Here is a 25,074-nt window from a genome sequence, read left to right on the forward strand (position 1 = left end):
ACTCTCTCTCTCTCTCACACACACACTCTCTCTCTGTCTCTCTCTCACACACACTCACTCACTCTCTCTCACACACTCACTCACTCTCTCTCTCTCACACACACACACTCACTCTCTCTCACACACACTCTCTCTCTCACACACACTCACTCTCTCTCTCACACACACACTCACTCTCTCTCTCTCTCTCTGTCTCACACACACACACGCTCTCCGCGCTCTCGCTCTCTCACGCACGCGCTCTCGCTCTCTCACGCACGCGCTCTCGCTCTCTCACGCACGCGCTCCTCGCTCCTCTCACGCACGCGCTCCTCGCTCTCTCACGCACGCGCCCTCGTTCTCTCACGCGCTCCTCGCTCTCGCTCTCTCACGCGCTCTCCGCTCTCGGTCTCTCACACACACGCGCTCTCGCTCTCTCACACACACGCGCTCTCGCTCTCTCACACACAGGCGCTCTCGCTCTCTCACACACAGGCGCTCTCGCTCTCTCACACACAGGCGCTCTCGCTCTCTCACACACAGGCGCTCTCGCTCTCTCACACACACGATTCTTAGAGCACTTGTCAGGTCATTGTGGAAAGGGAAAGTCTAGAACCAGAGGGTATTGTCTCAGAGTGAGGGTCATCCAGTTAGGACAGAGTTGAGGAAGGTTTCTTTCAGAGCATATTGAATCTCTGGAATTTTTTTAACTGCAAACAACTGTAGAAGCTGGGTCATTAAGTCAGTATTCAAATTTGAGAAAGACAGTAAGGGAATCGTGGGTTTGGGGAAAGGTAGCAAAGTGGAGTTGAGGATCAGCAGACCGGCCATTCAATGGGGAGCAGATTCAGTGGGCTGAATGGCCTACGTCTGTTCATACATTTTATATTTGAGAGCCCTCTACCTTGAACAAAGTTTGTTTGGGTTCCTATGAAGTGCTTTGGATCAGTTTACTGTATTAAAGGTGCTACATGAATGTAGGTTGTGTGGTTGTTGCAAAATTAGTCTTCCAGGATTCTAATATAATCTCAAAGTGGAATTTGATCCTTTACTTCCCTTAGAGATAAGCATTTAAAGGAACTTGATAATCACTGCATTCATAAATGAATTTATTTGGTTGAAATATCTGAATTACTGCATTTAAGTGTAGATCCCAACAAATTTCAGGTGCAAACAATCCCACTTGTTCTTTTCTTTTCCAAGAACCAATTTGTCCATCTTTTCTGAGATGAATAGCTAATGTTTAACAAGACCTTCACTTTGGACAAAGGCAATCCAAGCTGATATGAGGATTGGCAATGTGGATGCATAAATCTGATCTAGAATCAAAAGAGATTGCTAATTTTTAATTACAAATAAAATGATAAATTCCACACTGTTTGATATGAGAATCCATATCTTGTCTTTGTATTGTATCTTTGGGAAACAGCTGGATTACCTCTGGTTAGTGTTTCAGGATTGAGGCACGTTGCTGGTGAGCTGCTTTTAGTACTGCGTGTTACTGTGTCCTGTGGGGTAAAGGAGGGGTAACAGGAAGTGAGTGAAATACCCATTTGTGCCACCACCATCTCATCACCCGAATGGAGAGTCAGGTGACCAGCTTACGGCTTTCTGGCAGGAAGGCAGCCAATTTTAACACAACATCCATACACCTTCACTGTCTCCAACATTAGTGGCAGTGTGTACTACACAGAACGCACTGCAGAAATCCACCAAGGTTCCTTTGACGGTACCTTTCAAACTTACAGACATTAGCATCTAGAAGGACAAGGATAGCAGATCCATGGGAACGCTATTTCTCTCAGTTCCCTCTAAGCCACTCACCATCCTGATTTGGAAGTATATTGCCGTTCCTTCAGTGTCGCTGGGTCAAACTCCTAGACCTCCCTCCCTAATTGCATTATTGGTGTGCCTAAGACAAATGGAGTTTAGCATTTTGAGAAGGCAGATCACTACCACCTTTTCAATAATAATAATAAAGAAAGGTGCAGTAAATATTGGTGGCCCCAGCATTCTCTCAAACTTTAAATTTGATGTTGATTTCGCTCTTTGTACACCTTCTCGGCAGCCATATTCATTATATTCCTTGCTTTGCGATGATCTGTGGTATGATCTATCTGCACTGCATGCAAAACAAAACTTTTCATTGTACCTGGACATATGACAGTAATAAATCAAGTTAAATCAAATCAAATCGAAGTCTACATCTCTTGAATGAAAGTAAAATTAACCAGAGCATTGGTGAGACAACCTCTTGAACACTTGTGTGCAGTTTTGGTCTCCTTATTTAACAAAAGATGTAACTGCATAAGAGATGGTTCAGGGAAGGTTTACTGAATTAATGCCTGGAACGAACAGTCAATTTATGAGGAATGTTTGGACAGGCTGGCTTTGTTTTCATTAGAGTTCTTAAGAAGGGGTGATTTGGTTGGGGTTTATAAGGTCCTGAATGGCATTGATAAGGTGGATGAGGATGTAAGTGAGCCGGAACTAAGAGATATTGTTTTAAAATTAAGGATTGCCCTTTTAGGAAAGAGATGTGGGAATCTTTGTTCCTTTCAGTGCAATACAACTTTGGACTTCTCTGCCTTAGCAGGCAATGGGAATAGGATCATTGCATATTTTGAAGGCAGAGGTGATAGATTCTTGTAAAGCAGCAGAATCAAAGATTCCCCAGACTGGAATTTGTAACAAGCAGGTCAGCCACCAACTTATTGAGTGGTGGAGCAGGAATGAAGGGCCCAATTGACTACTTTTTCTCCTAATTCATAAATTTGTATTTTAGTTACCTTTGCTCAGTAATCCACGCTGTCACTGTGTGACATTTCCCTGTTACTGGATTTAAAGCGTCTATTGGTACAGCTGTGTGAATGATGAACGTCAGCCTTAGCAGCTGACAGATTTAAATTCAGCAGAAAAGTCCAGTCGCAGTACTTTTATAGATGGACTGTTGGAAAGAAATTGTGGATGGTCAACAACAACCACTTGCATTTATATAGTGCCTTTTTATGCAATGAAACATTCAAAGTTGCTGTGCAGAAGGGTGTTGACACTGAGGTGAAGGGATTATCGGGTCATTTAGCCCATAGCTTAGTGACTTTTCAGGAGAGTCCACCTTATTCTTCCTTTAGAATTTAAAACCTATTTCTTTGACTGAACTTTCAACCATGTAACCTAATATCTCTTTATGCCGCACAGTGCCATACTTTGTTTTATAATACTCTTTGGGACATTTCATTATAATAAAATGCAATATCAACATAAGTTGTTCCTGGTCTACCCTAGTAAGAGATTCAAACATGGAACCAATAATAGCATACGTTAATTTGTCATTTTAGATATCCAGCTATTCAAATCCAGGTCCCACTCCAAAGACCTGAGCCCACAACTGTACTGAAAGAGTGCTGCACTGTTATGTGAAGGGCTGTTAAATTAATGCTTTATTTGGCAAATCAGGTGCACGTAAAATACTCCACAGCAAGAAAAACAGGAAATGTTTCCAGTATCTTGACTCATTATCTCTCAATCAACATTGCTAAGGAAGGGATTATCTGATTATTTACCACTTTCTTGTTTGTGAGAGCTTGATGTGTACAAACTGACTGTTTCCTTCATTACAGCAGTGACCACATTTCAGAGGTATGCTTCATTAGTTATAAAATGCTTATGATGTCCTGAGGTGATAGGCATTTTATAACTGTGCTGTCCTCCTCACTTGCTTTCTGGCTGCCTGTCTTTCTTTCTTTCTTGCTCTCGTTTCTCTCCCTCTCTTGGGTCAGACAGAGTATGTAAGGTGAAATTGTTCCCACTCTTGAAAGGATTAACAATGAGAAGGCATCATTTTAATATGAATGGTGAAAGAAGCAAAAGTAATACAGGAAAAAAAACTTTCTATGTAACAATTTGTGAAGGTCTGGAATGTACAGAGGCAGCTGAAGGAACTCTCACATCTGCTTGTTTAGAACTTCAACATCCAAAGAGAAAATTGATGCCAACTTTCCTATTAAGAATGGCTTTGGAGGCTTTGTCTCTGCAGCCTGCTCCAGCAGTGTTTCCACCTGCACCTCTTCAAAGGGCTTTGCTCAGAATCCCTCTGCATGCTGAACTTGACAAACTATGGTCAAGAAATTCTGTGAATCTTAATTCAGTCCAGAAAGGAAGAGGTGATAAGTCAATGCTTGACTGTTCCATAGTGGCACAGAGCTGGAGGATGTATATTCTCCCAGATATTCAGAAGAGAGAGCGATCACTCTAGCCTCCGCAGACCTTTTGCATTTTTACAGTTTTCAGCTGGCTCTTCATATTTGGCGATCACAATCAAATAAACATCCACTTGTGCGAGGCAGGGTAAATTTTACCTTGACTGACCTACCTGTGGCTGACTTTTCTATAATGAACTATGTAGCAAAGCACAATGGTTAGCACTGCTGCCTCACAGCGCCGGAGACCCGGGTTCAATTCCCACCTCAGGCGACTGACTGTGTGGAGTTTGCACGTTCTCCCTGTGTCTGCGTGGGTTTCCTCCGGGTGCTCCGGTTTCCTCCCACAGTCCAAAGATGTGCAGGTCAGGTGAATTGGCCATGCTAAATTGCCCGTAGTATTGGGTAAGGGGTAAATGTAGGGGTATGGGTGGGTTGTGCTGTAATGTAATCTAATCTAAATCAGCCGTTCCCCATTCCTCAACCAAGTTTGCTAATCAATCGGCATTCTTTATGTATTGTCCATCCCAGTGTCACTAGCATGCAACTGATCTTTCCCACAAATCAGCATTGCAGCCTCAGACTATGGATTGCCCTGTACCATAACCTGTGGGGGAACAGTATTGAACAAACTTGTGTAGACAGTCTTGCTCACTGTTATGCTTCAGTGGGATATACCTGACTGAGCAGGCTACTGAATTCACTTATCAGTTCATTTGATGATGCAATATGCTTGGAAATATTAATGCTATGCCAGATTGTTGCTGGGGGTGGAACAGGTGCCTCAGTTATCATCTTGTTATCACATCTCCCATACTGTCATCTCTTCAAGACCTATACTGTTCCAAAATCAATGCGCAATCTCAGTTCTGGCCTTTATCTATTCTCAGTGGCTGCCATGCCTTCAATTGGAATCCACGCACCTCCGCCCCCAACTTTTCTTTCTCTCTTTAATACACTACCTAGCCTTTTGATCAACTATAATAATATGTGGTTCAGTGTCACATTTTGATAGAACACTCTCTTGCGATGTTTCAATGCGGTATAAGAGTCATGGAATCCCTACAGTGTGGAAACAGGCCATTTAGCCCAACAAGTCCACACCGATCCTCTGAAGAGTATCCCACACAAACCCATTCCCTTACTCTATTACACTACATTTTCCCTGACTAATGCACCTAGCCTACACATCCCTGAACACAATGGGCAATTGAGCATGGCCAATTCATCTAACCTGCGCATCTTTGGATTGTGGGAGGAAACCGGTGCACCCAGAGGAAACCCACACAGACACAGGTAGAATGTGCAGACTCCACACAGACAGTCGCCTGAGGCTGGAATCGAACCCAGGTCCCTGGTGCTGGGAGGTAGCAGTGCTAACCACTGAGCCACCGTGCTGCCATTACAAAATTTGGATTACTTTGTAAATGCAAGTTATTTTTTAAATTTGATTTATTGTTGTCACATTACCTAAGTACAGTGAAAAGTTTTGTTTTGTGAGCAGTGCAGGCAGATCATAGCAAACAAGCACATACAGATCACAGGGTGCTGAGACAGCGAGACACACAGGTTACAGCTGCACAAAACAAGGTCAACATTAGATGTGAAATTAGAAAGATCCATTCAGCAGTCTAATAACAGCAGCGAAGAAGTTGTTTTTGAACCTGATGGTACGTGTGTTCAAGCTTCTATATCTTCTGTCTGACGGAAGAGGCTGGAAGAAAGCATTACCAGGGTGGGAGGGGCCTTTGATGATATTGGCAGCCTTTCCACAACAATGAGAAGTGTAAATGGAGTCTGTGGATGGGAGATTGGCCTCTGCGATGGTCTGGGCTGTGCACACAACTTATTGCAGTTTCTTACGGTCCTGGGTAGGCTATACTAGGCCATTATGCACCCAAGTGGGATGCTTTCTGTGATGCATGTATTAAAAGTTGGTGACAGTCTTTATGGGAATGTCGAGTTTCCTAAGTCTCCTGAGGAAGAAGAGGTGTTGTTGTGCCTTCTTGACTATTATATCAACATGGATGGTCCAGACAGGTAGTCAGTTATTGTCACTCCTAGGAACTTAATGCTCTCAACTATTCTCCCCCTCAGCTCCATTGATGATGATAGGAGCGTGTTTCTCCTCCTTTCTTCCTAAAGTCAATGATCAGTTCTTTTGCTGACATTGAGAGAGAGGTTGTTATCGTTGTTGTTGTATATTCTGTAGTTATTCTCCTCTTGTGTCTTTCTCTTTAGCTGAGCTTCCTTTCTGATCCCATTACTTGATGATAATTGAATATGATATAAAACCAGCCATATACATAGCTTTCTTGAGCGAAGAAGGTCACCAGCTATTATTAGAAGCTTTTGAGTCGGTGACAGCGTTTGATCTTTCTTCTACTTCTGTCTTGCTGGATCCGGAGTATTTGTCTCTGATTAATAATGACAGCTTTAGAGCAGATTAAAATAAAGCTGTGTTTCTATAGCAGACTGTGTAAATGACAAACATTTCTCTTTAGTACTTCTCTTGCTAGTTTTAGATGTGGTCCAAATGGCCTGTCACCCACTGTCGAGCAAGAAGTGATATGTTTAGATTAGATTACTTACAGTGTGGAAACAGGCCCTTCGGCCCACCCACACCGACCCTCCGAAGAGCAACCCACCCAGACCCCTACACCTGACACTACGGGCAATTTAGCATGGCCAATTCACCTGACCTGCACATCTTTTGGACTGTGGGAGGAAACCGGAGCACCGGGAGGAAACCCACGCAGACACAGGGAGAATGTGCAAATTCCACACAGTCAGTCGCCCGAGGTGGGAATTGAACCCAGGTCTCTGGCGCTGTGAAGCAGCAGTGCTAACCACTGTGCCACCGTGCCGCCCACAACCATTGGGTTTATTACACTGGTGTTAGGAAGCCTATGCTGCAGGAGAATTGGAAGGCAGTATTCAACTGAAAGTGCTTGATTTTTCCAACAGATGTCGTGCAAAATTTCATTAACTTCTGAGCCAAATTATACATTTTTAAGAACTGGGATTTGAATATCTGTGTAGGTTGGCACTTTGAGCTCAGGTTATTCAATTTGTGCATTCTATTCAATAAATTCAATTCAATTCAATTCAATTCAATGCTTTTAATTTTGCCTTGCTCATTGGGCCTGCCTTCACCTTCCCCAAAGTTCTCACAGCTTGAAACAGTGACCTCGTGACCTAATCTGTGGCCTGAGTGTGACCTTCCACTGATGGTTATACAGGAACCAGTAAGGCAGCACAGTGGTTATGTCAAAGGCCTAGCAATCTGGAAACCTGGACTAATGGATCAGGACCTGTGAGTTCCAATTCCATCAGAGCAGCTCCCCAATTTAAATTCAGTTCATTAAAGGAATCTGGAGTATGAACTTTATTTTATTCATTCACAGAATGAGGAACATCACTGGCTGGGCCAGCATTTATTGCAGTTAAGAATCAACCACATTGCTGTGGGGCTGGAGTCATGTGTAGGCCAAACCATGTAAGGATGGTAGTTTCCTTCCCTAAAGGACATTAGTGAACCAGATGGGTTTTTCCTAACGATCAGCAATGGATTTATGGTGGTCACAAGACTCCTAATTTCAGGTTTTTTAGTGAATTTAGATTTCACCATCTGCTGTGGTGGGATTCGAACCCGGATCCTCAGAATGTTTCCTGGGTCTCTGGGATAATACCACTAGGCCTTTGCCTATCCTCGGGAGCATTAGGAGTAGGTCGTTCAGCCCCTTGGGCTTGCCCCACCAGTCAGTAAGGCCTTGGCAGATTTAATGGTGGCTTCAAGTCTACTTTCCTGCCTGACATCCATTACCCTTTGACTCCCTCATTGGTTAAAAATCTATTTACCTCAGTGTTAAAAATATTCCATGACCCTGCAGTCTGGGGAAAAGAAATTCCACACACCTCTGAGAGAAAAAGAACTGGAATTATTCCTGAAGAAGGACTTATGCCCGAAACGTCGATTCTCCTGTTCCCTGGATGCTGCCTGACCTGCTGCGCTTTTCCAGCAACACATTTTCAGCTATAGTCATATGTACTCAAGTGCAGGGAGACAGGAGTACAGTGAAAAGTACAAAGTCGCAATTTCTGTTGCCATTCTTAGCTACAAAGGTATCAACGTACAAAATCTTAGGTACAATATAGAAAAATAAAGAAATAAGTTAAAAGTTAAACATTATAGTCCTTAATATGAAGTTGAAAAAGTAAAGCCATGGGCCTGCAAGTGTTTGCTCTTTCTTGCGCTGTTAAAGAAGAAAAAGTGTGTTCTTTGACCAAGATTCTTATAAATCCACCCTTATATGACTCATTGTTAAAGTTTGCTTTGAAGCATTTCATTCGATTCACGGTACTATGTTGACACAAACAGTTGTTGTTGTTAATCGCCATGGATCTGCAATGTTCAATTCTGTTCCATTTTCATGTGAAGTAGGAGACCCCTTATTTTTAAAGCTTCTCCTAGTTCTAGTCTCTTCCACAAAGGAAAGACATCCTTTCAGCATCGGTCACCACAAAACTATCCAGATTGTCATAAAAACCTAGTCAGTGGGAGGTGAATCTGGTATCCCATCCCATTGAGGCGAATCTATGACTGCAGACCCACAGCAATGTGGCTGACTGTTTGAGGGTAAATAGGGGTGGACATAAATGATGTAGCCAACATTGACTCCAGCCTGTGAACTGATACAAGAAAGCCCAGTGTGATTTCCCCTGTGTTTCTGATTTACCTTTAGTATTTTGTTTGCCATTGGAGTGTAGTTGAGATTAAAAACTTGCTTAGTTGCTGACACATGCCAGACTTACTCATACTCTTCACACTTCGATGGTGTCAGCCTCGGCACAGGAGGTGGTGCATTCACATCTGAGGTTGTGGGTTCAATCCCACTTTACAGACAGGAGCACAAAACCTAGGCTGACACTCCAGTACTAGGGTCATCCTGAGGGAACACTGTCAGAAGTGTCACTTTTCAATGAGATATTAGGCGGAGAGTTCGTTTCCCCTCTGGGTGAGTGTGAAAGACTCCATGGTAATGTTTGAAGAAGAGCAAAATAGTTCACTTTGGCCGTTATATACCCCTCACTCAATATCACCTTGTTAAATACGACCTTACTTTTTAAAAATAAGATATTGTAATCGTTTTCTCATTGCTGTTTCAAGCGGCTTGCTATAAGCAAATTGATTGCCATGACCATTGATAATCATAAAACCCATCTTGTTCACTAATGTCCTTGATTCTTAATTAGTGAAGGGACCAAGGGTTACAGGGAGAAGGCAGGAGAATGGGGTTGAGAAACACATCAGGCATGATCGAATGGTGGAGCTGACTCAGTAGGCCAAATGTCCTCATTCTGCTCTTAATACAGTCCTTTCGGGAAGGAAATCTGCTGTCCTTTCCTGGTCTGATTACTCTTAGCTATCCATTGAAATGGCTCAGTGTACCAGACTTCATTTGTACCAGACAGGCTTTATTGGTTCAAGAATGTGGTCCACCATCACCAAAACCACCAGCTTCAACAAATACTGACTTTGCCAGCAATGTTCACGCCTCATAGTAAACAGTTTGAAAATCAACAGGAGAGAGCGGAGGTTGAAAGTATTTTTGCCCCATCGAATCTGGTTTTATTGAAATCCAGTACCATTTTTCTGAGTTAAAAATCACACAACACCAGGTTATAGTCCAACAGGTTTAATTGGAAACACACTAGCTCAGAGTTCTACATGAATGCATGCAGTTTTTGAGCAAAGTACAAATTCATCCCATCTGCAAGTACAAATTCATCCCACAAAATATGTGTGCATGTGGGTCTTTGTCTGTCTGAGTGTGTATGTGTCTGTCTGAGTTGGAGGTTGTGTGCGTGTGTGTAGTGAGTGTAGAGTGTCTTAAGTCTGTGAGGGTGTCTGTGTGTGTGTGTCTGTATATCTGTGTGTCCGTGTGTGTGTGTAGGAGTGTCTGTGTGTGTGTGTATAGTGCAATGGTGACCACCTGTAATGTGACGTTAACCCAAGGTGCCGGTTGAGGTCCTCCCTATGGGTACCAAACTTAGTTATATATAATTTGTGGGGTGAATTTGTACTTTCAGGGTTACATTGTACTTTGCTCAAAAACTGCATGCATTCATGTAGAACTCCGTTACCTCACTTTTTAGATTAGAATCAATCTAAACATCATGGCATAGACAGAGAACACAGGGGGCTAACACCTTCAACATATTGTCTAGCTATCACCATTGTTAACAGCTAAGCTGAGAATGCAACCTTTTAAAAGAAGGTTTTGTGATTTACACATGAAAGAAGTGAAACTATCATGGTTTTCAAACAGACAATCAATTTTTCAATGTATAATTTCAGTTACATCACACTGTAGATTTTTGATATAAATTCTGTGTGTTAGGATTGAGCCCTCCACCATCACCTGATGAAGGAGCGTCACTCTGAAAGCTAGTGTGCTTCCAGTTAAACCTGTTGGACTATAACCTCGTGTTGTGTGATTTTTAACTTTGTACACCCCAGTCCAACACCAGCTCCTGCAAATCATTTTTCTGAGGCTGTGAAAAGGAACAGCAGAGAAAACAACCACTCAGTCCAGCTCTGAATTAGTTGCATCTCCTTACTCTCCTCTCATTGCCTTGAAGGTTTTTCATCTTCCAGTATCTGTCCCACTTCCTCATAAAAAAACAACTTTTGAATGAGTTTTCACCACCCTTTCAGGCAGTGCTATCCAGATCATAAGTTGCTGCCTGAAAAAATGTCTCTACCAGGTATAAGTTTTGTGTTTTACCATTGTCCTGTGGCTGTAAGTGTATGATATGTGTATTTTACTCTTGCTGAACAGTTCCTGAGGTTAGTGGAGCCTCGTGTCTTCTAACACCGTCAGCATCGCCAATAGACATGATCCCTGAAGAGCATGGCCCCACAGACCGAAGCCTGTAAGTACCTGACTTGGATTGTCCACAATGTCCAGTCCCTCCATTTCTGTGCTTGATCCCTCATAACCTGGTCCAGAAGCTTCCTGTTCACCGCACGTTCTGATCTTCCTTCTCCTTAAAGGTGACGGTTCCAACACAACATCAAGAAATCCACAGTGGCTCCAGCAGATACCCCAACTTAATTGTAATCAACATGTAAACTCAGAGCAAACCAAGCTGATCTCCTCTGACCCACAGCCAGGAGTTTACAAGCAGCTTTCAAACTTCTTTCTTCAACACCAATTAACATCTAAAGTTATTCTTAAAGGGATATGTCACAAGAACACAACTGCACTGCAGTGGCACATCAATACCGTGCATCTGTAAAATGCACTTGTTATAAAATAGTTTGACTTGCTTACTGTGTACCAACACCTTGAGCTTGATTCTTTCAGTTCAGAAAAATATACTAATTAAAACCACTCTCCTTCAGAATCATAATCATCACAAAGACACTTGCTCTACCCTTTTTTTTTCCCACTCCCTACCCTAGCAATCCTCCCTCTTTACATTTTAACTGGCTGCCTACTGCTGAAGGAAGTGCAGCCATTATATTTCAACACCTTGAAGAGGAAATTATAGTGTGTCTTGGTTAACATCTTGAGGAATGAGTGATTAGATTAGATTACTTAGTGTGGAAACAGGCCCTTCGGCCCAACAAGTCCACACCGACCCGCCGAAGCGTAACCCACCCAGACTCATTCCCTTACATTTACCCCTTCACCTAACACTACGGGCAATTTAGCATGGCCAATTCACCTAACCTGCACATTTTTGGATTGTGGGAGGAAACCGGAGCACCCGGAGGAAACCCACCCAGACACGGGGAGAATGTGCAAATTCCACACAGTCGCCTGAGGCGGGAATTGAACCCGGGTCTCTGGCACTGTGAGGCAGCAGTGCTAACAGCTTGAGAAGGGAATGATAGAACGTAAAACAGTACAGGCCCTTTGGGGAGAAAGTGAGGACTGCAGATGCTGGAGTACCAGAGTTGAAAAATGTGGTACTGGAAAAACACAGCAGGCCAGGCAGCATCCGAGGAGCAGGAGAATCGACGTTTCGGGCATAAGCCCTTCTTCAGGAATGCTTCGGCCTACAATTTATCTTAATCTAAGATTAACCTAACCTACGCATCCCTCAACTTACTGCCATCCATGTGCTTGTCCAGCAGTCACTTAAATGTCCCTAATGTCTCTGACTCTACTTCCACCACTGGCAGCGCATTCCACCCACCACTCTCTGCATAAAGAGCCTAACTCTGACATCTGCCCATGCCTTCCTCCAATCACCTTAAAATTATGACCCCTCGTGACAGCCATTTCTGCCCTGGGGAACAGTCATGACTATCTACTCTATCTATTCCTCTCATTACCTTGTATACCTAGAATATAGAACATAGAACAATACAGCACAGAACAGGCCCTTCGGCCCACGATGTTGTGCCGAACATTTGTCCTAGCTTAAGCACCTATCCATGTACCTATCCAATTGCCGCTTAAAGGCCACCAATGATTCTGACTTTTTTCTTCGTTGGCGTCGAGATAAGTTCTTAAATAAAAATAACTTACCTTCCGGACCAGCTCTGCGCTCCAACTTCACTTCCGTCCAGCTCCTCCCCCCCAGTTCCCCGCCCCGGTTCAATTCCCACCTCTGTTAAGTCACCTCTCTTTCTCCTTCTCTCCAGTGTGAAAAGCCCTAGCTCACTCAACCTCTCTTCATAAGACAAGCTGTCCAATCCAGGCAGTATGCTGGTAAAGCTCCTCTGCACCCTCTCTAAAGCATCTGCATCCTTCCTATAATGAGGTGACCAGAACTAGACACAATATTCAGAGTGTGGTCTAACCAGGGTTTTATAGAGCTGCAGCAAAACCTTGCGGCTCTAAAACTCAATCCCTCTGTTAACGAAAGCCAAAACACCATGCCCTTTCTTAACAACCCTATCAATGTGAATGGCAACTTTAAGCGATCCATGTACGTGGACCCCAAGATCCCACTGTTCCTCCTCACTGCCAAGAATCCTGTCTTTGATCCTGTATTCGCCATTCAACTTCGATCTTCCAAAATGAATCACTTCGCATTTATCCAGTTGAACTCCATCTGCCACTTCTCAGCCCAAATTTGCATCTTGTCAATGTCCTGTTGTAGCCTGCAACACTATCTACAACACCACCAACCTTTGTGTCATTGGCAAATTTACCAACCCACCTTTCCCACTTCTTCATCCAAGTCATTTATAAAAACAACAAAGAGGAGAGGCCCAAGATCAGATCCCTGTGGAACGCCACTGGTCACCGAGCTCCAGGTGACTTTCCATTCACTACCACTCACAGTCTTCTTTCGGCCAGGTAATTCTGTATCCAGACAGCCAAATTCCCCTGTATCCCATACCTCCTAACTTTCCAAATGAGCCTACTGTAGGGGACTTTATCAAATGCCTTACTGAAATCCATATACAGCACATCCACTGCTCGACCTTCGTCAAATTGTCTTGTCACATCCTCAAAGAACTCAATAAAGCTTGTGAGACATGACCAGCCCCTAACAAAGCCATGCTGACTATCTTTAATCAAACTATGTTTATTCAGATAGTCATAAATCCTATCTTTCAGAGTCCTTTCCAGTACGTTGCTTATCACAGACAAAAAACTGACTGGTCTGTAATTTCCATGGTGGTGTGTGTTTGTTCACAGTTTGAGGAGGGGATGATGGTGTGTGTTTGTTTAACAGCTTGAGGAGGGGATGATGGTGTGTCTTTGTTAACAGCTTGGAAGAGAATGGGAAGCCTGTCGATCCGACTGAATGGAGCATTGCTGATGTAGTGAATTATTTTAAAGAGGCAGGATTCCCAGAGCAGGCTGCTGCTTTTGAGGATCAGGTGAGTGTGGAACCACTCTGGTGCCTTGTATTCCTGCACGTCATTTTGATTTTAATTAAGCCTACATTGCTGAATCCGAGCTCTGTAATGTTGAAGAGCATGCTTTTAAAAATGGGTGTTTGAAATAGCTTTAACGACAAAGTACATGTCCCACATTTGTCACTAACTCCAGTGGGATTCTGAACAGTGGAATATTGTCTCCATGTGGTATTGTTTGGGACAATGATTTCCTGCAGGTCAAGTTCCAGAACTAAGGGTTCCAGCTCTCAGTAATCTCTACTCCCAGGATTTGAGCCACTGGTTCTGATTGCGGATCCCATGTAGCTGCATGGAACTCCAGGAGCCAACCTGCTGCATACTCTAAATACAGCGTTTATAAAGACACAGTTAACAAAATGGCTTTTCTTGGGAGCTGGCTCTTGGTAAGTGTAGCCAGGATTCCATCCAGATCCGGCTGACTGTCTGAACTTGCCCAAGTTTTTAATTGGTTTTTGACTCATTGTCTCAGCGCTGCCTTACTTGGCCAAGGGACCATATGTCAGAAATAAATCAATTATTTTTCTGTGGTTGGTAAAAAGTAAGGTCGGTATCTTTCTGCTGGACTGCTCTTTCATTAGAGAGAGAGACTGAGAGAAATGACTGGTAGTTGTTTAACATGAGGGTCACCATGCCTCAGGCGCGAGGAAAGGTTCAGGGGGAGAGTCTGTCACGGTAACCTTGGCTGGTGTGGGATTGAACCCACGCTGTCAGCATCACGATGCATTACAAGCCAGCTATCCAATCACTGAGCTAACTGACCCCTTTGTGGTAAATAACACTTGCTGGGTCAAATAGAAACAGAGCAGCACGTTGAACCTAGCAAAAGCTGACAGGATGGAATGGTGACTCAATGGTTAGCACTGCTGCCTCAGCGCCAGGGAACTGGATTGGATTCCAGCCTCAGGCGACTGTCTGTGGGGAGTTTGCACATTCTCCCCATTTCTGCGTAAGTTTCCTCAGGCTGCTCCAGTTTCCTCCCAGAGTCCAGAGATGTGCAGATTAGGTGAAATGGCCATGCTAAATTGCCCATAGTGTTCACAGATGTGCAAGCTAGGTGGATTAGCTGTGGTAGTACAATAAACCAAACGGGGCCACCATCTGGACTCCAGGCACTGTCAGTAACCATTGGACCACACTTTCAGAGGGGTCTGGTACTCCCAGAAGTGAATGTAGGCTTCCTGATCTGGAAGGAAGCAAAAATAAGACTTGTGAATGATGCATGCAGGTCCGAGTTGCCATGTTTACCTCAAAACGGTAGTCCAGTATATTGATCTCCAGTATGAAATTTTTTAATGACCATTCTTTTTGGGAAATTGGAGGAATCTGGTACCCCGACAGTAGATGTCAGGCTTCCATTGAAAGGATCTCCAACTTCTCTTTGTGCGTATATTTCAGGAATCCTGAAACAGTTTGATGCTATAACTGAGGACAAACGTACACTAAGCCTGGGGAAGTTAGTGAGCAGCTGATTCCAGTGAACTAATAATGTCAATTAATGGAAAATCTTTCATCTTCCATATTCCAGGAGATTGATGGCAAGTCTCTGCTCCTGATGAAGAGGAATGATGTTTTGACGGGACTGGCGATTAAACTGGGCCCTGCACTAAAGATATATGAATATCACATCAAGGTGCTGCAGTTACATCATTTTAACAATGAGGCTCCTTCGTCCTGATGAGTGACTGCCTTTGGTAGCAGATTATATGTCCTGCACACCCAGCTTCCATCTGCACACATTCCACTGCAGCCTCACTTTAACATATTCCCAAATTGAATTCATTTGATTTTTTTTTTTTTCAATGAACGGAGGAATGCCAGCTGGAATGAGATGTTTGTTTAAGAAGTAAAAGTGTTGGTCCTGTATAAAGTAGGGCTGGGGAGTGTTTGAAGCCTTTCTACCACTGTCTGACCCACACTGCACTCAAATCTCCCTTTCCCCACGGTGTAGCTGAGCTCTGAGTGCCGGGCTTATTCCAGGATCTTGCCACCTTGCCTGACGGGAAGAAATGACCTTGCTCCCCAGTGTGACGCGAGTGTGCCATTCTGCAATGGGACTGAAATGCTGCTCAAACAAAGGAGTGGGGCTGTCAGCAAAACTCGCCCTTCATCCTGTTTGACAGGATACAAGAAGCACCATGGTTCACACGAAGAGGGAATATCTATTTTTCTTGCACGCATCCAGAGGATTGGAAACTAAGAAGCAAAGGTTTTTGAAAAGCTCAAAAGAAGCAGGAAGGGATTCAGCAATAAGTACTGAAAACAATGGGCAACTCCGTGCAATCGGGTGGTAACTGGCAGTTCAGTTGTAGCTTCCCAAGGTGACCAGTCATCTCTTTGTTGGGCCCATAGCTTATGGAACAGTTGGATTGTTATAAACGTTGTCCCCATGCTCTGTCTTATTACAATTACACCCTCTTGAATTAATCACATGGGAGTTTTGCTTTAAGCTGTATAGTTGTTACTGGTGCTAGGAGTGTTGTATACTTTAAAGGTTTTATTATATGAGACATTATTTGTATGTTCCAAGATGCAACAAAAGCCTTAACTTGTAATCCTGTGAGCTGGAGTTCTTATTGCTTGCTCACACTTGCAGGACTTCGTATATTGGCAAATGAATCTGCAGAAAAAAAAAGACTATTTAATTCAGGACTTTGCACTTCAGGTCAACTTTTACATTCAAAAATTCTTTTGTCCGTGCTTTCAGAGAATCCTGGCTAATGTAATCCAGTCATTTTGTTAAATTAGGTGTGCACTTGTGTTGCAGCATCACCACTGGCAGGGAGATGTGATTACAATGAGACATGTTTTACATAGTCATTTTCCATTGTAAATGTGGGCATAAGAATTTATAATACAGCAAAGGATCAGGCCCTTCAGCCCACTAAGCCTTTACTGATTCCTAATCATTACTTAGACCCGCTACATATTGTCCACGCACGGTATCTGTCCCTCTGTTTGCTTCACAGAGAGAAAAGATATAACTCTGTATTGGGGACTGCGTTAACTTCTGTGTGCTCTGATCCTGTTAATCCTCCAGACGCTCACCCTGTGGTGCTGAAAAAGCACAGCTGGTCGGACAACATCCGAGGAGCAGGTGAATCGATGTTTCAGGCATAAGCCCTTCATCAGAAATGAGACCTCTGGGCCTGGGGGCTGTGAGATAATTGGGAGGGGCTGTGACTGGGGGGAAAGGTAGCTGAGAATGCAGTAGGAAGATGAAAGTGGGGGAGAAAGTGATAGGTCGGAGAGGAGGGTGGAGCGGGTAGATGAGAAAGGCGGTGATCGGGTCAAGAGGGTGGTGCCGAGTTGGAGGCTTGGACCAGGATAAAGTAGGGGGAAGGGAAATGAGGAAACTGGTGAAATCTACATTAACCTAGTGTGGTTGCAGGGTCCCAAGGTGGAAGATGAGATGTTCTTCCTCCAGGCGTCCGGTGGTTAGGATTTGGCGATGGAGGAGACCCAGGACCTACATGTCCTTGGAGTGGGAGGGAGAGTTAAAGTGTTCAACATGGGCAGTGGGAAGTGCAAAACCTGTGCCCACACCATCCCCCCCCTCATCCCCTCCAAGGCTGCAAAGGATCCTGCCTCATCCGGCAGATATTTCCCTCCCCTCCCCTATCAGTATTCCGGAGAGACTATTCCCTTCGCAATTCCCTTGTCAGATCCACATTCCCCCACCATTCCACACCCCACTCCTGACACCTTCCCCTGCCACTGCAGGAAGTGCAAAACTTTCGCCCACACCTCCCCCTCACCTCCGTCCAAAGGATCCTTCCATATCCAACAGAAATTTACTTGTACCTCCGCAAATGTCATCTACTGTATCCATTGAGCCCGATGTGGTCTCCTCTACACCGGGGAGACCGGATGCCAACTTGCAGGTCGTTTCAGAGAGCATCTCTGGGACACCCGCACCAACCAACCGTGGCTGAACATTTCAACTCCCCCTTCCACTCCACCAAGGACATGGAGGTTCTGGGCCTCCTCCATTGCCAAACTCTAACCTCCCAACGCCTGGAGGAAGAATGCCTCAACTTCCCCCTTGCAACCACATGGGATTAATGTGGATTTCAACAGTTTCCTCATTTCCCTCCACCAACCTTATCCCAGTCCCAAGCTTCCACCTCAGCACCACCCTCTTGGCCTGTCCATCGTCTTCCCCATCTTCCGTTCCACCCTCCTCTTCGACTTATCACCTTCTCCCCCATCTTCATTTGCCTATTGCATGCTCCCCAGCCCCCCCACCACCCTCAGTTTATCTCTCAACCCAGCCCACAAGTCTCATTCCTGATGGAGATCTTATGCCCAAAACATCAATTCTCCTGCTCCTCGGATGCTGTGTTTTTCCAGCACCACACTCTTGACTCTGATGTCCAGCATCTGCAGTCCTCACTTTCTCCTAGACTCTCATCCTGCTCAGTTTGAAACTAAAAACTAAGCTCTTGTGTTATCTGGTGGATGAACTTGAATTCAGTTTTGCTCTGGGAAAGTAACTGATATAGCCACTTCATTGTTTTTAGGGATTAATTTCTCGTAAGTCTGTTTTTGGTGTGAGGAGACATTTTAAATTTTACACGATGCCTGAGCAAAATTTGACTTCAAAGTGGTTCTGTTCATGTGCGGGATTTCTACCTTATGATGAGATGTTCGGTTGAAAGTGACTCTTTTTTTTTTAAGACTTTTTCTGTTTAGTATACATTTGAGTTAAACAAGTTATCCTGTGACCTTCCACTGATTTCCCAATCAGTCTTTCCACACGTTTTGGCTTATTCTGTACCTACATTGCAGCAGAAACCCTTTCACAGGCTGTTACCTCCGGCGGTGGTTCATTTGCAGATCTGAGGAATGGGTTTGAAAATTACTAAACCAGAAGGTGCCTTTGCTAGTTCAGCTTGTAAAAGTTGAAGATTACAGGGTATTTTGTTACGTTCGATTTAACTGGCTGCTGTTCATCAACTGTCCTATTGCTACTTTAAAGCTACAGAAATGGGGAACCAATATATGGTGTCAGGGCCACAGGTTACCTTACAGTACATTTGCAGAATCCATGGAGTTGGATTGGTGAAGGGAAGATCTTGACTTGAGAGTAATCCAACTGGGTTCAGGTACACACACCGTTTAGCATCTTTATGGCAGCAAGCACTCTGCTTGTACAGCACATGAAGATGTGACACGATGTATGGCTAAGCCAGGGGCTGTTTGTTGGTGGGTTCATGGGGCAGCTAATATCTCATTAGTCAGACTGCATTGGAACAGGAGGAGGCTGTGCAATTAAATGACAATGGATCTGTATCCTGACCCACATCTACCCACCATGGTTCCACGTCACTTAATAATTTTAGTCAACTAATGTCTCCTTAGTTTCAGTCCCCAGTGAGCTTTTTGAGGGAGCGAGTTCCAAATTTATACTACCCTTTGTCTGAAGAGTTACTTCTCAACGTCACCACTCTGATGTTAACAAAATCCCTTGTTCTGGACATTCGCCAGCAGAGAATGTAGTCATGGTGGCCATGACTTTTACCAATGAGGGCAGTCTGACCCAAAGTTAGGACCCAGGCTGGAGGTGGGGGTTTTAAAGGTAGGAGACCAAGTTGAAAAACTGCACACATATTTAAGGAATTGTTGAAAGGGATTCAAAATGAAAAGTTTGCTGCATTTATTCCTGTGCGTTAAAGCCTTGTCTAGCTGGAGAAAGATCAGCTTTCCATTTGCACTCCACGTGTGCTGCGCTGTTTTCAGAATTGTTGCTCTCAGCTGCCATACTTGAATTCCTATGGTAGTAGGGCTCTATCCCAGGTGCTCACACAGGTATGTCTTTTCATGCTGAACTTCATTGCTCAGGAGTGCTGCAGGCGGGGGCAGTAAGGTACACGCCTGCAACAATGGCCTTCCACATGGCCCCTTGGACCTTTGTGGAATCGTCCACAGCTACTGTTCCCTTTGTGTAGGGATGGCATTCCAGGCTGGTGCTGAGACACAGCCCTGCAAACAGCAGCTGTCAATGCGCTTTACAGAATATTTTGTGTGTTTAAATTGAATTATTTTATAATAAAGGAGTAACTAAAAGCCATGTGTTTTGAATCGAATGCACAAAATGAATGATATAGGTTTTTAGAGCTTGTCCTTGCTAAACAAGATGTTATCCAGCAATAAGTAACAATGTTGAAATGAAAAGTGTTTAATAAACTTGTTGATTCAAAACGATTCTTGTCAGTTTCTTGGCGTGGCTTTGCATGTTCAGTTTGGAACAGAACTCACATTGAATATGGCATTACACTCAGAAGCATAATGTTTCAAAATGCTTCAGAGAATCCCTTTTAAACTCCAGCATTGAGCTCTGTGAAATGGGACAGGTATTGATGGGAGGGCAGGAAGTAAACTATAAAGGCAGCTAAGGTCCATTTTAGTATCTGGCTGACCTGGTGACTATCCCACCATTCCGAACTGGGCAGAGTGTGTGTTAATTTACCACCTCCCAGAACATAGTGCTAAGTGCACATGGCTGTGATAAGTGAGGCCAGGACTTGGAAATGGTACCCAACCTATGAGCATGTAATATGTCTGGAAGATTCAACCAGTGATGGTTGCACGGAAGGCCACTCAGCTCGTCCCTCCTCTTTGAAAGATTGAAATTAAAATTTGTTCTCTTCAAATATCTATCCTTTTGAAAATTCTAAAAGAACCAGACTCCCCATTTTTTTTCAGAGAGTTTTTCAGATTTCTGTGTGAAAATATTTATTCTTATTTCTATGCTAATTCTCTTATTCCTGTTTACGTGGTTCCTACTCCTCATTTGGAATATCTCTGAGGGCTCCCTTTAACCTGTTTAGTACCAGGGTGAACTACCATAACTTCCCTAATCTCTCCATGGAACCAAACTCCCTTATCCCCGGTAGCTCTTCTGTACTCTTCCCAAGGCATGGACATTCTTCCTAAAATTTGGAGCCCAGAATTGATTGCAATGCTTAGATTAAAGGTTTACATAGAAATTCATAGGATATAAAGTACAGAATCAAGCCATTTGGCCTAACCAATCCATATTGTTCTGTGTCCCACTTGAGTGTCCTCCAGCCATTTCTCAACTAAATCTACAATTGCAGCCCAATGGCCCTTCTGCCTTGTGCTTGTTTTATTTCTCCTTAAATACATTTGGATTATTCCTGGATTCCAGACTCTCACTGCTGTTTGGGTGAAGAGGTTTCCCTTAACTAATGAAGTGTAAAGTTTTCACTTAATTCCCTTCATTTTATATTCACAGTCCCCATTTGCAAAGTGCTTTGGAGACACTTTTTTGACTGACCAATTAGCTTGTTTTGATTAGATTTATTATTGTCTTTTTTATTCATTCATAGGATGAGAGCAGCACTGGCTCAACCAGCATTTATTGCCCATCCCCAATTGCCCAGAGGGCAGTAAAGATTCCAGCAGATTGCAATGTCCCTGGAGTTGCATATAGGCCAGACTGGATATGGATAGCAGTTTCCTTCCCTGAAAGACATTAGTGAACCATATGGGTTTTTCCCAACAATCAACTCATGATCATCATTAGACTCCTAATTCCAGATTTTACTGAGTTCAAATTACACCATCTGCTGTGGTGGGATTCGAACCTGGTCTCCAGAACATTACTTGGGTCTCTGGATTAACAGTCTAGCAATAATACTACTATGCCATTGCTGTCCCTGCAAAGGTACAGTGAAAAGTTCTTTTTGCATGCAACACAGTCAGGTCATACAGTGCAAAGTTGATAGGATGATAGAACGGGGCAACGAATACAATGTTACAGCCGCAGAGAAGGTGCTCAAAAAGCAAGATCAACATTAAGTTTGAAATTTGAGAGGTCTATTCAGCAGTCTAATAACAGACGGAAAGAAGCTGTTATTAAACCTGTTGGTACGTACATTTAAGCTTTTGCATATTCTGCCCAATGGAAGAGATTGGAAGAGAGTATAACCGGGGCGGGAGGGGTCTTTGAGGATGTTGGCTACTTTCCCATGGCAGCAGGAGTCAATGGATAGAAGGTTGGCTTGAGCTGTGTTCACAACACTCTGTAGTTTCTTGCGGTCCTGGGCAGAGCAGTTGCCACACCAAGCTGTCATGCATCCAGATAGAATACTTTCTATGGCGCATCTGTAAGCATTGGTGAGCGCCTAGCCTTCTGATGAAATAACAACATTGTACCTGCCTGATCATCTTCAAGCAGTTTGAATATGTGCCCACCCAATCCTATTCCCGTATCATCTGTCTTTAATGTTGACATTTAATATTGAAAAGAAAAGACACATTCTGTTGAGGCTTTTCATCTTGCACTCATCAGGATAGTTCACAAGGAATACTAAAGGGAAAACAACATTTATAATGTATGCTAAGCAATCCTGAATGTGTGAAACATTATATTGACACAACCGGTTTCAGATGGTAAGTGAAGCTTATAGATTTTGTGTACCAAAGCTGCACATGTTAATACACAGGAACCAGTTGTTTGCAAATGGAAAGAAAGATGCGTGTTTCAACTCCATAAATTAGATGACAACTATTCCTTGGTTTATTTTTGGGCAATTTCTTGACTAATCAGTGTCAACATTCCTGGTTTAAGATTTTAAAAGCTTGTAGTTAACTGTCAGCCATCATTAACTAATATATCTCAATAGCTGCATCTCTATCTATCAGAGTGCTTTAGCCAACCAATCAGCATTCTCTTGTCATACAAAGTAAGTATTGTTCTCATATGGTATTTCTTGCAAATAGTCTGAATCAGTGCATTGCATAGACCATTCCCTCATCACTGTTCCAAACTTACAAATATGGAGTCATTTGTCACATCCATGCCATCACCAAGATCATCTATTACATCACTCGGAGGAAGCACTGAGGGTGGCAAGATCATAGAATGCAATGTAGTTGGGGGAATCTTCAATATCTGCCACCATGAGTGGCTTGGTAGCTGCTGACTAAGTTGGTTGGCTTCAAAAGGATATAACAGCCAGACTGGGTCTGCAACAATTGGGGAGGGACCAGAAGGAAAAAATATACTTGACCTCATCCTCACCAATCTGCCGTCTACAGATACATCTATTTATGATAGTATCAGGAAGAGTGACCACTGCACAACCTTTCTGAAGACAAAGATCCACTTTCACATTGAGAATACCATCCATCATGATGGAGTCATAGAGCTGTACAGCATAGAACAGTCCCTTCAGTCCAACTTGTCCATGAAGACCAGATATCCTAAATTAGTCTAGTCCCATTTGCCAGCATTTGGCCCACATCCCTCTAAACCCTTCTTATTCATATACCCATTGTGTGTGTCCCTGCATTAAATCAACAGCAGTGTTTCAAGAGGCAGGTCACTGCATTCTCCATTCTCCACAGGAGCTAGTGATGGGCAATAAACATTGGCCCAGCCATTGATGCCTCACCTCATGAATGGATAAAAAGACATAGACACACACAAACCTACACATATACCCACATTCAAAAGCACACAAACACACACGCACACACTATCACGCACACATTCATCAGGAAAAGAGAAACAAACAACAGGTTTCTCCACTAAGGTTGGTCGAGTAGGGGAAATAAGCACTAGCCAATGGATTATTCTTGAAGGCAAAAGGATAAAGTGTGAAATGTTCTGGCGTGTACCACACAAATGTTCTAGCTGGTGTGGTCAGGTCACTCTTTCAAAAGAACAAATAGGTTTCACCCTGGACTTTTCAGAAAGGAGATATCAGCTGGACAGTTTGTTCTTAGCAGGCTTTCCTCCAATTGAATGAAATAAAATAATCACCTCTCCGATCCAGTTGCTGTTCATAGCAGCTCCAGCAGGGAAATATGCAAAACAAGCAGATATCATCAATCATGGGATTTACAGGAAGCCTTGCAAATTTAAAAAAAACTTTCATTTGCCCACTTGAGCTTTGAATTACCTTTTTTAAAGACATCACCCCAGATATTTGAAATTATTCCATTTTCCACAAGCCTTCATAATTTAAGTCCTCCAAGTAATATTTATGTTATGTGTCTTTGTAACAATGGCTGACATGAATCACACTAAACAAAGAAAATGCAACGAACTTTGGATCTGGAAATCAGAAACAAAAACAGAGTCAATGTTAACTGTGTTTCTCTCTCCAAAGATGCTGCCAGACCTGCTAAGTTTTCCCAGCAAATTGTGGCTTATTTATGAACAAGAATCACATGTTTGAGTGCACCTTCCATTTGATACTCTTATGGCACTGAATGTTCAATACAAAACTCACTTTACAGTGTCTAAAATAGCAATACACTAGAACTATATTAATTCTGTATTTGTGCTGGAACAAGTCTGTATTTTCCTTTGTGATATGCCCTTTAAGCCCAAGAAAGAGGGTTAATTGGATTCCTGATTATTGATCATTAGCTGGAAGAAGTACTCATATGGGCTGAAGCTGCCAAGAACAGCTAAGGATGCAGCAAAATTTAAATACAGAGCAAGTTGCAATTGGCTTAGGAACCTGTGCTTTCTATTTGGCAGTTGAGAACACACTGAGAATTCATGAGAGAAAACAAACATAGGTCTCCCCAAAATGAGCAGTTATCCATTTGGCAGTTTCCAACCAGATCTTGTGTAATAGAGCAGAGAATGTGTTACTGGAGATCTTATCCAGTTAGAAAGGCCTGAATTGTGCCTTACTTAGTTTGGATAGTCTCTGGGGAGTCAGGCAGTGAGTTACTTCCACAGAACTCCCAACATCTGATCTACTCCATCAATTGCATATTTATATGGCAAGTCCATTTCAGTTTCTGATCAATGGCAAATATGATGCTGATATTTGGGATAGACGATCAGGAGGCTGGAAGAAAACAGCAAGCGAGGCAGCATCAGGAGGTGAAGAAGTCAATGTTCCGGGTAACCCTTCTTCAGGACTGGGGAGCAGCAGATAAAGGGGGTGGGGTGGGGTGGGGTGGGGGAGAGTTTTGGGTGGAGAGAGGGGCGGGGTAGTGAGATAGGCTTAGGTG

The 25,074-nt window shown here is 43.4% G+C and overlaps 1 protein-coding gene across 4 annotated transcripts in view; it reads left to right on the forward strand.

The window, feature by feature from the left end:
- LOC148136410 (sterile alpha motif domain-containing protein 1-like) overlaps positions 1-17,988 on the forward strand; it is a 65,277-nt gene extending 47,289 nt beyond the window's left edge. For 2 of the 4 annotated variants that reach the window (XM_087983236.1, XM_087983235.1), the window contains 3 exons: positions 11,024-11,117; positions 13,920-14,031; positions 15,596-17,988. In XM_087983236.1, the coding sequence (XP_087839362.1) occupies positions 11,024-11,117; positions 13,920-14,031; positions 15,596-15,745 (356 nt within the window). In that variant the 3' untranslated portion in view covers positions 15,746-17,988. Of the gene's footprint in view, positions 1-11,023; positions 11,118-13,883; positions 14,032-15,595 lie in introns of those variants that run through there. The other 2 variants (XM_087983237.1, XM_087983238.1) reach the window with 2 other exon arrangements.
- Positions 17,989-25,074: the final 7,086 nt, after the last annotated feature.

This window comes from Chiloscyllium plagiosum, unplaced genomic scaffold (assembly GCF_037043375.1).
Source record: "Chiloscyllium plagiosum isolate Xiang-an unplaced genomic scaffold, Cpla_swu_hap1 HiC_scaffold_45, whole genome shotgun sequence".
Classification (NCBI taxonomy): Eukaryota; Metazoa; Chordata; class Chondrichthyes; order Orectolobiformes; family Hemiscylliidae; genus Chiloscyllium; species Chiloscyllium plagiosum.